Below are 14,023 nucleotides of genomic sequence, written 5' to 3'. Positions count from 1 at the left end.
TGAGAACTATCATAAAAGCTTTCATCTCAAGTATGACTCTTGTGTGATCTTATATGAAATCCATGCATTCAGCTGTGCCAGGCACTTAGAGCAATATATATGAGACATTTTAGGACTTAATTATAGGAAATATTTTTTTCCATCCGTTTTTTTTTTTTGTTATTATTCATACAAAGGGGAATACATACATATGTATCCCTTCCTACATATACTACAACACAAAAGCAAATTCACTTCTTCTGAAAACTGCAAACTTCCCAATGCCCTTTATGTGATCAAGGATGCTTGCAATTACATTCACATCAGTCACTTTAGTAGAGAGGCATACAGTACAAGAGTCATGACTCACGCCCAAGCATACAGATGCACACATTCACACACCCACACTGACAATGGCTGTTTGAACGAATGTTCAACCTAATTATATACGTCTTTGCACTGCCATCTGAACTATTCCATTTTTTGGGGGTATCACTATTCCTGTAGCTTGTAATAATACTGCGGCTAAATCTATACGGGGGAAAAAAGTTGCATGACACAATGAATGTGAATAACACCCAAAAAGTTTTGTTAAAGAATGATTGACTAAAAAGTCCCCTTAAACAATGATTATGATTAACACCAAAAAAATAAGATTGCATTCAACTACTGAGCTTCTTCAGTGGTACATTTTTTTTGGACATCATGTGATTATAGTCAACATCTTCAACAAAGATTGCTGACGCATCATAATTGATGCGTAAAATTGACTGATTAGACCAAGCATAATTGTTTCTTATCAGTGTTGGCTTACGTATGTTCTGTCAAGGTCATAATCATAATAGCACATGAAGTGTGAAAATCCTAAAGTAGAGTAGAAGTATGTGTGATATGATTAGTATTATAGTATGTATACATATTTTCTGCACTATAAGGCGCAACTAAAAGACTTACATTTTCCCAAAAGTGAGGAGTTGGCCTTATAATCTAATGCGCCTTATATATGGATCCATATTGGTAAATCATTGTATGAAATTCCCTTTAGCACATCTCCATTTTGTTCATGTATAAATATATATGGGGCGGATATATGTATGTACAGTTGCAAACATTAAGGACTTTTTAATATATATAGTGGGGAAAAAAAAGACAGTAGTTGGCAGTTATCTTCGCAGTGGAAGGAGGGGTGAACTTTGCTCAAAACTGAAGCCAAATGGGGATTGTGCAGTGTGTGCCAAGGTGAAGCCACTAACCCTCTGTCAAATATACTGATGGAAGTTTGCTGTGATAATGGGCCATTAAAATTATATGCCTCTCTGCTTGCTTTGGTTTTGGCAAATGAGCCTCTGTTTCATGTCAGAGTCCATAATCACGGAAGGCTTATGATGCCATACAGAAAAGATGACAGGTGCATCTTTCTGAACTTCATTGCAAGAAGGGCTAACATGTGCTGCCTCTTCTTTAAAAAAAAAAAAAAAAACATTTAGCTTCGTTTCTGTCTTGCTATTTAATGCCTTACTTGTGCTGCCACATCATTTTCTCTGTTTTGAGATACATACCACTATTGCATCAGATATGCGGTATCATAGTTTGCCATGAGAAATATTAAAGCTGCCTTTTTTCCCTTCTGTTTTGAGATGCATACCACTATTGCATCAGGTATTCGGTACCATAGTTTGCCATGAAAAATATTAAAGCTGCATTTTGATTGATTCTTACAAGCTTTTCCAGCCTCTTTAATGTAAGACCTGTGTCGTTGGGGGAAAAAACTAACTCAACCCCACTGAATCATGGGACGAATCAATGCTTGTTATACCTTAGGTGTGTGAGTCAACCTTATTGATTGCACATTCTTTTATTCTGCATTTTTTTGAATAATTTGCAGCTTAGGTTGACAAATACCAAATGAATATTAGTATTCTCAAGATGTCATCTCTTTACAGCAAGTCATTTTAACCATTTACCAGCACCTACCTCTAGAATTGTGTGCTTAATTCCCTTGACATTCTTGTGTGCAGGAACCTTTTAAGTTCAGTTTCTTCGTGCCTCTTAAGTTCTCATCTCATCTCATTTTCTGAACCGTTTCATCATAATTAGGGTTGCGGGGGGTGCTGGAGCCTATCTTAGCTGACTGCGGGCCAGTGACACCCTTAATTGGTGGTCAGCCAATCGTTTATCGTAATTTATTAAAATAAATGTATTACAAAAAGTGGTATATTTAAGCACAAGCCACATTATGCTTTGCTGAAAATAAAAATTGCACAGTAAATTCTTTGATGGACACTTTTTATCCGATTTAAACTTTATGAACAGGTCACATCAGTTCAAATTGGCTGCGCTTCAGGAGCTATATAGAAGTTTACTTTCTAGGGCAGAACAAAACACATTCTTCGTCTTTCAAATTTACTTGGGCTGAGATGTTCACTCTTACAGGCTGTTCACAAGCTGTATGATTAGCATTTACGTAATTTTCCGCCTCAGTGGTATACACAAGCTTTCAGTTAATCCATCAACAATGCCCTAAAGCGAATGAAAATTCAGAAAACACGTGTGATCTAGGGGATGATTTTCCCCTGCTCTTTAGGAAGACGATCAAATGGATGTGAGAACAAGAATAGAAATGGAAAGAGCTTTTATAACACGATGACATTTCTCTTTCCTGTCGTACTTTGATCAGCCCATCTGCAATATACGCTTTTGTTGTTTGTAAGGACATCCCTCTTTTTTCCCCCTTAATTGGTATTGTAATAGAGTAATTAAAATAAAATCTGAAAGTGCAGTGAATGTTTATAGCACTGAAATAGAATCAATCTTAAACGTTGATTTCCTTTTCCTTCCTGGTCTTTATTTCACCTCAATGGCTCTCTGTTGAATTGCACTAAAGGTAGAACTAAAGTAATTTCTTCTACTTTTTAAACTATTGTTTACTTTTTTTGTAGCATTGTATGTGAAAGGTTGCTCTTTAACTTTCCACCATATCTAATACTATGAGATGCAAACCTGACAGAGCTGCTTAAAGATTTGAAGATGATGTAATTTTCAGGGATGTGTACTCTACACATGAATTGTGTTTTCTCAGCAGATGCATTGGTGTTTATCACATGAACATGAAGGCATATAGTAATTATAATATTCAGTATTCTTGCACCAGCATTTATTTTAGGGATAAACCCCACCTATGCACCATTCCTATATTTAGGCAGTCACTTAGAGACATGAATGATGACATGAAACGACAGGTAAATCCACAACATATTGGAATATTTTAAATTAAAAACATTTTGTCATTTCTTGAGTTACATTTTTTTAGGGAATATGAAATAGTAGCTTTTCACAGACTGAGTGTTGAAAGAAACCAGGTGCAGTCCAAGAAATGAATGCATAATGAATTGCTTAGAAAATCAGATGCAGAATGCACACATTTCCACAGCACCCATTTTGTTCTACTTTTGCCCTTCATGTATAATATATTTTGTTCATGCTTATGAAACATGCTTACAATAAGAAACACTTCACAAACTACTAATATATATGTGGAACCTATAGAACATACATTACATTTATACTACATACCTGAATCTAATACTATGTCCAATAAATGTTGTTATGAGTCGGAATAAGTATTTTTAAATATGGTTTTAATGATAACACTTTCTAATATAGTATAACAATTAAAGTTTATTCCTAGGTATTAGTATTGTTTGTCTCAGTTTGCCCTGCGATTGCCCGACAACCAATTCTGAGTGTCCCCGCCTACTGCCCGCAGTTTGGATAGACAGTTGGCTGGATAGACTCCAGCACCCCCATGACCTTTGTGAGAGCAAGGAGTGATAGATTATTTTCCTTATGTCATTATATAATTGGCAGTTTTGCATTTCTGCACTAGCTTCTGTCTTTCTTTAATAATATAAGTGAAACATTCCTCACTCCTACGTGGTCCAGAATGTTTTCAGAAACAAACACTAATTGAGTTGCAATCAATTTTTTTCTTCCTATTTTTAAAAATGATTACTCTCAAGACAGATTGATTATAAGAATAAGGTCAACCTAAAATTCCACATGATTGCCAAATCCAAACTCTGATGGGATATCGGTGAGAGTTTCAGCGATGCATAAATATCAAGATTTGACACCCAGCTAGGTGTGTAAATGCAATTGGAGAGACTTAACTGCTTTGGGATAAATCCAAGTGAAGATGCAAGCGTGGAAATGTTTTTCATTTTCCAACTGCATTGCACTCTATAACCATGACGAGGCCCAGAGGACAAAAGATTTGTCACAGCCCTGCATAAATTAGGCAACAAATTTACAATGATTTATTGACTTAATATGTGGACGTGATTACGGCAGAGGAGCAGATTGGAGACACGCATGGCTGGCTTTAGATTAGCTGTAGATATGAGCGACATTGCTCTTCTGAGAGTGTGTAGTAGCTGTGAATGGTAGGGAGTGTGTTCAAGATTGTACCGTATGCTAATGCCTCTGCGCTGAGCCATCCCTCTGGGTAAATCTATCTTCTATTCAGATTCTGGCCAAGCCCTCGGCACTCCCACTCCTATCAGATATAGAAATAGGGTTGAGTTGAGCTGCTCTAGGTTAATGTACTATGTCCGGTATATATCATCCGTCCATGTGGATATTTGTGTTTGATTTAACTTTGGAGTACCTGTGGTTGTTCATATGTAGTTTTAGTGACATATATCAGAGGTGTTGCAACTACTTCTAAAGCCCCCTTTAGCACATTTTCCCCCTACAGCCTACTGTTAATTGTCTAAAAATATTTGGGTTGCACAGCATGAAAACTTTCGGGGTTGAAAAGGTTGTGTGGGTGTGCCCTAGATAACGACTGCCTTCTATTAATTCATAATAACTTAAAAAGTGTTAAATACGGCACCTATTAATAACATCCTGATAAATGATGACAATTCAAGCCAGAAGAAAATAAATCACGTTTCTTCATTTTCTGCTCTCTGTCTACTGTATGTACTAACTAACTGGTCTACTTTTGAGTCATGTTCTCTATTTCCGTGAATGGCGCAAGTCTGGTAACGTTTGTGGTATAAAAAAGGTTAGCTGATGCACTAAGATGAAAAGCAAAGATGAATTCTTTATGAAAATCGAGACGCAGCAACATTTTTTGAATTTGTGATCTTACTAAAATCATCGGTCTGAACGACTTGGCCATGAATTATCAAGAGAATATTTGCTTCATGGGTTCCTTTTTGTTGGTTTGATTTAATAAAATGTTAGAATGTCAGGCTTAACCCATGCCTCCTTTGATTTTTCTGTACGTACGTTACGGGGCTTTGGAGGAGAAGGTTTTTCAACCCCTAGTGGGCATATATCTTGGACGAATGTCAGAGCATGTATTCAAAGGTAGCCAGAGCACTCACTACCTTTATGACTATACGCTTAGTTTTCTTTGGCATGCAATTCAAATAATTCCATGTGACATATAGTAAATCAATGTTTCCCGTGCAGAGGTTGGACAACACATTTTCAGTGTATTTTTTAATTGAATATATTCTTCATTCCCTTTGCTTTCAGTGTTATTTGGCCAGTTTGTGGTGTTTCATACATTGCCCAGTGATAATGTGGATATCTATGATGGTTCTTCCACGGATGCTTCACTTCTCTCATCGATCTATGGATCCCATTCAGGTACAAATACACAATGCCATATGGTGTTCTTGAGCAGTTGTATATTTCACTGCTTCATAGTTTTTGCAATGTCTTATATGCTTCCTAATTACAGGGGAAACACTCCCTTTGAGCTCAGGAAACAAGGTAACACTTAAGTTTACCGCAAATGGAACCGACACAGCAAAAGGATTTCATTTTGTTTACCAAGGTATGGCTTCTTCTCAATAACTGTTTTTAAAATGTTAATGTGTCCTACTTGACCCTCACAGTGCAATAAATAATATTGCTAGATATATTTTTTTGTAAAGTTTACTTTAACTTGGCACCTTTTCTGAATGGGCAGAAAACATAAGATAAATCCCATGCTATCAAATTACTTATCCAGGCACACCAGAAAACAATAATGCATAACACGCGTGGCATCTCGTGATGTTCTAACCATTCCCCTCTGCCTTCTTTGTCTTTCTGACTCATCCCCCATTGTCTCTGTGTCAATCATGCCTACCCCCTCCTCTCCAATTGCTATATTTGTCTACTCCTGCTTTCATCTCCTTCCTAGCCGTCCCCAGGACAAGCGCCTCTCAGTGTAGCTCGGTCCCGGAGCCACGTTTTGGGAAGCGTTTAGGGAACGACTTTGGCACGAGTATGGTTGTCCTCTTTGAATGCAATCCAGGGTATACGCTACATGGCGCCAGTGCCATCAAGTGTGAGGCTGTGCCCAATGCACTGGCCCAGTGGAACGGCACTGTGCCCACATGTGTTGGTAAGTCGGCTCTTCTTCCACTCTGTATTTTGTCTCCACAGTCACACAGCATATAAAAGGCCTTTCACCTGTATCAAAACATTGATTGTTTTTTTGGGGCTGGAAATAGTATGGGTTATATTTTAAAGCACAAGTACATTTAAAAAATGAAAAGTGAGGTCACCCTTAACCTAATTTGAGTATTTTTTACTAATTTATACAGTATATGTAGATTAATATAATAAAGTGACTTGTGGCTTTTATAGCATAATTTGATTGGCAATCTATCTATAACTTGTGTATGTGAATGTTTATTTTATCTAAGGATTGCTTAATTTTAATATTCATGATTTCATTTTTTATTATTATTATTTTCTTATCTTTACCAAAACTCACAAAGGAATCTTCACTTTTTGGCATGACCTAGTCATACCATGCATATACAAGCTGTCTCAGCATATCCTTTGTTTTAACAAAACATAGGATATTCAGCAGGACTTACACTCTGTTTGACAAGGACACTGAAACTTAATGGTGAACACGTGGATGAAAAGTCACTGCGTGTCAGCCTATGAAATTTCCTAATTGAGCGAGGTAGACCTTGAGCCAGGGATTTTCAGATTTCACAGCTACATAAGAGAAGCAGTGCAATAAGCAGATCCATTCTTAATGTTTCCATAATTAGCTGAAGGTCAAACTTTCAATAAATTGTTTCACATTTGGATCATTATCATTATGAGAATATCACAGGTTATATATCTCATGGGACAATATCGCATAGTCTAGAACTTTGGAACTGCTCAAAAACATTTTAATTTTTTTTTTATACTGATTGTTGTGATACATGTGATGAAACCCAGAATTTAAAATTATGCTTGTAAAAACATTGCATTACTTATTTTTGCATCAATTGAACCGGGAGCTGTTCAGGGTCCGCAGACGTTAACTTTTGGTGACATTTGGTCAGTGTTGAAAATTTGATTTTAGAATCATTTTGGAGATGTATGTCATTCCTGCTTATAAAACTTTGAGGGAGATTGACATTTTTTCAATGCAAAAAGTGTGGCGCAGCTCAAAAAAGGTTAGGAAACACTAGTCTAGTGAATTGACATTATAGTAGTTTAATGTGTTGTTGTCATTTAATACTTAATTCATCGCTTGAAAATTGTTTGTTTTTTTGAACAAAAACAACAACAAAAAAAAATGTGCTGGTTTGAAAAGCACACACACTTCCATTGTTTAGTCATTCATTTTCCATTCTGCTTATCTCAGCCAACTTTGGATAGAAGGCGGGGGACATCTTGAATTGGTTTCTGGCCAATTGCAGGGTACAATGAGACAACAAACCATTCCCTCTCACACCTAAGGACAATTTAGAATGTTCGAGCAGCCAACGATGCATGTTTTTGGGATGTGGGAGGAAACCAGAGTACCTGGAGAAAATCCGTGGAGGCGCAAAGAGATCGTACAAACTCCACTCGGAAAGGTTGGAACCACCAGGGATTGAACACTTCCATTTTTGTACTGTTGATTTTATTGTGAACATTAGACTATTCTATTGTAGCGAAACACTTAAGAAATTCTACAGTCCACATTTTAACTTTTAAAGCATTGCAAAATATCTTCACCAGACTCTTTAAACTATTGCATTTACTACACTACTCGGGAATTAATTCGGAATCATTCTAAGTACTAACTGCTTATCTCAGTTCTCAGTTACTTGAAATTAACAAGGATATTTTTACTAAATAAAACTTTAGTTTTTTTAAATTCTTGGCTCATCTTAAATGCTTAGGTAGCAGAGCATAAACAAATAATAAATCATTTATATTGTGGGTGCTAAGACATGCATAAATGTGCAGCATGCTCTGATTCATTTTCAGCAAGCCAGCACCATGGAATTCACAGTGACACTTGCGTAAACAATTTAGCAGTCCCAACTGGTGCATCTTAACATTTTGTTTTGTTGCTCTAATTTGAATAGTGAAGGCTATTTAAAAAATGTTTGTATGCACATTTATCCAAAAATGAAGGCAACATTCCTCATGTTTCTTTTTCCATACATTATTCCTTTTTCACATTTAAGTATTTTTATTGAATTGTTACATTGCCTCTGAGATTATGAAGGGGAAATTGTCCTTTTAATGATGAAAATTTAGAGCCTTGAGATAGTGCAACTAAAATAAGTGTAGGAATTTGCATTCTCAGAAATATACAATGTATGATAATTTAGGTATTACGTACTTTGATTGCTTACATATCCAGCCACACTCATTCTACAATGTAGTTATAGAAGGTGGCATACATTTTCTATTTTTGCAATAATAAATAAACCAAAGGGAACTTAAATCATTCATTAATTCGCAGCAGACGAATCTAAATATCCTTTTTTGATTGAAATAATTAAAATTCACTTTGAAAACACCTAAGACAGTTCAAACAATGTTTCATCATATGAAGCCTCTATGCTAGTCTACGTGCAGTAACTCTGAATTATGAGTTTGTCACAGATTGAGATGGGTAGGGAGCTCTCATACTTTTATGAGTCTCATGATTTCTAATCTTGCGTTACAAATTATGTGAAGTGACAGCTCAGGGGCCTCAAAGGAGCAGTTAAATCAAAGTGAAATTGCAAGTCTTTCTTTGGGATACATCTGCAGTTTCCTGGTAAGATTTTGGACTCAGGTTAGATGCGTTTTCGAAATCTTGAAACATACATTTTACCTGTTCCTAAACAGTACTCTAGGTACAGACCCAAAATACATACCATATATGTATCCTTACATATATTCAACCTATAGCTATTGGGGGTAATGGAAAATAATATGTAACACATTTAAGTATGTTCAGACGCCGAAGAAAAAAATGGCTGAGTGTTAATTTTATCTACAATTAATAGTTGTCTCATCTTGTAATACCTAATAGATACTGGAGGCACTTATGTAATTGGTCTTATTGGGCCAAATTTGACAATCCAGCAAGCATAATGACTTAATAGTAAAAAGCATGATCATGAAAACCAGTAGAATATTTAAAACGGTTCGTAATTATTTTATTTGACGCACTAGGAGAAACACTGTGCTGTGAAGACATATTCAGCGTTGATTTATGCTCCCAGCAGGGGATAACATTTCACTTAAAGCTGAACTGTTTATGCATGCTGCAAGACACAGTTTTGTGGTGCCATATAAACCCTTCTTGGTATTAAATTATGTGGGAACGGGTGTAAAATTCTACTCTCAAACTCTCCAAAATGAAAGACAGATTTCCTCAGCTCTAGCTAGTTTATTGTCTGTTGAGTCTTTATCATCTGGTATTAAATGGATACATTTTACGGATGATCATTAAGTCAATAAGTGTTGGTTTTTAGCAGATGTGTCAAACTCTTTCATTTGAAACGAGTAGATATGTGCTCTAATAAGCTATAAATAACAGCCACAACACATATACACAAGTACAATATTCATTTCATATAAATACTGAAACTGATCATCTTTTTTCATTGGGTACGGTGATCCGCCTCACATTTCCAAGATCCTCCCCGTGTCCACGTGCATATTGTTTGGGGTCGCCGTTGTCCTCCCACTTCCCAAAAAAATGCCTGGTAGGCTGGTTGAACACAATAAATTGTCCCTAGGTATGAGTGTGAGTGTCAATGGTTGTTCCTCTCCTTGTCCTCGTCGCCCATCGTTGCCCGGGATAGGCTCCAGCACCCTTGTGACCCTTGTGAGGATAAGCAGAATGGAGAGATGAATACTGTACATAGCCACAATTTGACTACCTCGGTATTATTATCACTCCATAGAAACAAGTCCGAACTTTCACCAAGAAAGTGCTGTATATTACAAAAGTGTTTGAACTAAAACTGTTGACTTGTTTTTGCAATCTCCTGTGTTCAGCCACAGGAGGTAATCATTTTCACAGGGTAAAGGTGACACAGCAGTGTTTTATCTGAAGTCAGCTTGCCTTGCCCCTGAAACATGCAATGTTTTAACCTTCTACAAATAGACAGTCAAATACAAGCCCTTAGAGTAGTTTGTATCTTGAATTTACAATCTAAAACTTTTATTTAAGAATTAACTAAGGCGGCCAAATAATGGATCAGACCCATTCACAAGCTATTGTGGCCCTAGAGCCGTGCTTTTGACACAATTTGTAGTCATATTTATAATTAATTTCCCTCCTCCCTCAAATGAGTCTATCACTTTCTGTATCAATATTTTCAGTTCCCTGTGGAGGTGTGCTGACGGGCCGCAAAGGCACTATACTTTCTCCTGGATACCCAGATCCATATGCAAACTATCTGAACTGTGCCTGGAAAATAGTTGTTCCAGAGGGAGCTGGCATCCAAGTAAACTACCATTGCCCTATTTCATATTCATGTTTCAATTAACTAGACTTTGTGTAGAATTCATGTTTCTATTGAGTGTATCGCAAACCTGTGTACGTTTTGCCTTTTTATTAGATTCAAGTTGTGACCTTTGCAACAGAACACAATTGGGATTCACTGGATTTTTTTGACGGAGTTGATGGAAATGCTCCGAGACTTGGAAGCTACTCAGGTAAAACTAATTCAAGTGAATGTCATATGGCATCTGGAATGGCAAGTCAGAGATCACAAGTTCATGGGAGCAGCACAAATGCGGTGATGGATCAAATGACATTTGATATGCTGTATTAGAGCATGGTGTAAGACTAGATATAGATTATACACATCACCCCTACAAAATCCTCCCCTGTGTGCAAAGCCCAGAGCTCCAACTAATGCCTTTGGTGCTCTATCCTCACATTATATCAACAGATCATAGACCACAGTCTGAAGTAAACCTGTCAGAATTGTAAATGCAAAATGAAATTTAGAAATTATCAAAGAATTTCATCAAGCAGTATAAATGTAATTTAGTAATTATTCATAATTGTGAAGGATTTGAACTAAGGATATATCACATGTATATGGGAAACAAAATTACAATACTTAGGGGATTAATCTCGTTTCATGGTGTGGGAAGGCAGAATCATACCACCCATTTTCGAACCCAGTTAAAACCGTATATTTGCAGATGTTGCTAACTCGCAACATCCAGCATTGAGGCCGGCTTAGAATTTGACGATGACCTGTCATATTTGCAAAATAAGGTTTAGTATGCCCCATTCCTGCCTTAATTTCCTGAATGTGGTCGTGACTGCATGCAACGAGGCCCCAGAGAGAAACAGAGGACATAAGAATATTACAGAGAGAGAGGGACAAAGTTAAACAGAAATTGTCACATTTTGCCCTGAAAGTACATGTTCATCCAACCGCACGGGAACAACTTTTAAATGTGCCTATTATGAAACACATTTTCCACACATTTTTCTACTGACAAACGTCCACTCTTGGTGCTGATGTCATTGAAATGGACATATTAATCATTTGAAATTGTTCGAGTTGCAATGGTGCAATAGTGTTGGTGGAAATATTAAATATTGAAAGACAATACAGATCTTGTGATTATGTACTTCAACCTCTATTCTACAGGCACGACAATTCCCCAACTACTGAACAGCACTTCAAACAACCTCTACCTGACCTTTCAATCTGACATCAGTGTGTCCTCTGCTGGCTTCCATTTGGAGTTCACAGGTATGAGGAGAAATGGCTTATCTGTGTGTAGTCTGTTGTATTGTTTGTCTACTGCTATACAGTAATACCTCGCCATTTCGCGCTTCAACTTTCGCAGCTTCACTACATCACAGGGTTTTATTGTGGGGATTTATTTATTTATTATTTATTTTTAAGTTCATATAAATCTAAAATTGTACCCTGAAACCCGCAAGCGGAAGCAGTTAGTTCATCTGCTCTTCTGACTCTAATTAAGCAGTCCAAAATCCATTGTCTAATACTATTTTGCTTCTGACACAATGGTGCTATAGTCGTTGCATGTCTGTTCACAATGGTGTCAGAATTATCTTAGGATAATAGTGCCTTAATAGAGTGTGGTTAAGTTACCAATGTTGGGGATGGGTATCTATATGGTGATGTTAGACAACATGTTACATTCATTGACCAGTCTAAATTTATATTGGTGCACTGGTGAAGAAATATTGCATCTACTACTGATAAAACAATTGGCTCGTAATTGCCTGGGGAGTAGGGGTAGAATTTGGCAGTCTAAAGTAAACATGGCTTCATTCAGTGTATGCATCAGAGCACATCTGGAAGGGCGGCATTGGTTCCGCACAGAGGGTTCACATTATTCAGCTCAATAAACGTCAGTAGGCACTGTGTAAATTAAACTCTTGGCTAAGCTTTCGAAGATTTGAGGTGGCAAGTGTAGGCATTTTTCTTTATGTGATGAACTACCTCCTCTCATTGGTAAATTTTCAGGTTACAGCTTTCAGATCCTTTATTTTATTATGGAACTGTGGTCTGAAAACACATTTCTGCTTGCAGTACTATTCCAATTTGCTGAGAATGTACCAAATTATAGACTTCAAAAATGTCCTTTGTCAATCACTACTTTTTGTCTAGGTCTGAATTCCAAACCTTTAATTTTAGATGAATAGTGCTCTTGATTTATTTCATGCCGGATTACTGATGTAAACTAATGTTCAAAGTCCTTGTGCTGTACTACTTAAATTTTCAACTGTTGGTGATTCACTAATTTCCAGTTATGCAATTTAGTTTGTTTTCATGCAAGAATTGTAGTTTGGTTCTGCAAGTCAAATGAATAACGTTTGATTTAGAGAGACCTTACAGATATTAATCCATGAGTAGGTTGAAGCCTTTTCTTCTGCTTACACACCTCCCTGCCTCAATAGGGCCACCGAATTGTCAGATTATATGGCGTTAAGTTGCTGAAGCAGTAAAATTGTATCAAAGCACAGCACATAGCACCACTTATAGAGGATTTTAACTGATCAAATTCTTCCCAGAACTGACCTAACTTGGTTCATCTTTACAACTCCACCCGCTTATTTCTTAGACTTGGGTCAAGTCAAAGCATGACGACAGCTACCACAAATACTCACCTGTAATAAAATAGATTATTCTGTGGAAAAAAAATGTATGCGCTATGAATGGTAAAGACATGTCTTGGGGCACACTCACAACTTTCCAATGGAAAAAAATAAAAACACTACATACCACAAGCAACATTATATTGTGTTTGTTTAAAAGGAGCATGATTTAAGATGGACAGAAAATAATTAGATCTTAACCATAACAAAATAGAACAAGACACAAGTGTAACAAACAATCAATTGCCTCAAATACATAAAATCAATCTTGTCACAGTATATTTCCGTGCCGTCTGGCTAGCTGCCTGGAATCTTGTTCTCACTGCTAACAATAATTTCACTTCTCCACAGTCACACTGTGCTTCAATTCCACAATGCCCTCCACTTATGTAAAACATTTGAAATGGTCCCTGGTTATTTCTTATTTTGCACTCACCGCCTCCACTATCATTAGCCACCACTTAGACAATTATATTCTCAATCCAGGTACTTTATTTCACGCAATGGTTATCTCACGTTTGTGGAAAAAGGAAAAAGCTCACATGTTCACATCAAAGGTTTCACTCTGAAGTTGGCAGCAAACGTGGAATCATAGTGCCAAATGAGTGTGTAGGGAGGGACAGCAGCAAAGAAGACAGTGCCATGCTTGACATAGACTCT

The 14,023-nt window shown here is 36.9% G+C and overlaps 1 protein-coding gene across 2 annotated transcripts in view; it reads left to right on the top strand.

Annotated features, from left to right (window-relative positions):
- Positions 1 to 14,023, top strand: part of LOC144198896 (CUB and sushi domain-containing protein 3-like) — a 161,106-nt gene that overhangs the window by 65,379 nt on the left and 81,704 nt on the right. For both annotated transcript variants that reach the window (XM_077720109.1, XM_077720107.1), the window contains exons 32-37: positions 5,527 to 5,640; positions 5,735 to 5,830; positions 6,182 to 6,385; positions 10,591 to 10,715; positions 10,830 to 10,926; positions 11,883 to 11,987. In XM_077720109.1, the coding sequence (XP_077576235.1) occupies positions 5,527 to 5,640; positions 5,735 to 5,830; positions 6,182 to 6,385; positions 10,591 to 10,715; positions 10,830 to 10,926; positions 11,883 to 11,987 (741 nt within the window). The remainder of the gene's footprint in view (positions 1 to 5,526; positions 5,641 to 5,734; positions 5,831 to 6,181; positions 6,386 to 10,590; positions 10,716 to 10,829; positions 10,927 to 11,882; positions 11,988 to 14,023) is intronic.

This window comes from Stigmatopora nigra, chromosome 7 (genome assembly GCF_051989575.1).
Source record: "Stigmatopora nigra isolate UIUO_SnigA chromosome 7, RoL_Snig_1.1, whole genome shotgun sequence".
NCBI classification, from domain to species: domain Eukaryota; kingdom Metazoa; phylum Chordata; class Actinopteri; order Syngnathiformes; family Syngnathidae; genus Stigmatopora; species Stigmatopora nigra.
Note: the sequence above shows the minus strand (reverse complement) of the source record. Positions and strands in the feature narration are given on the sequence as shown.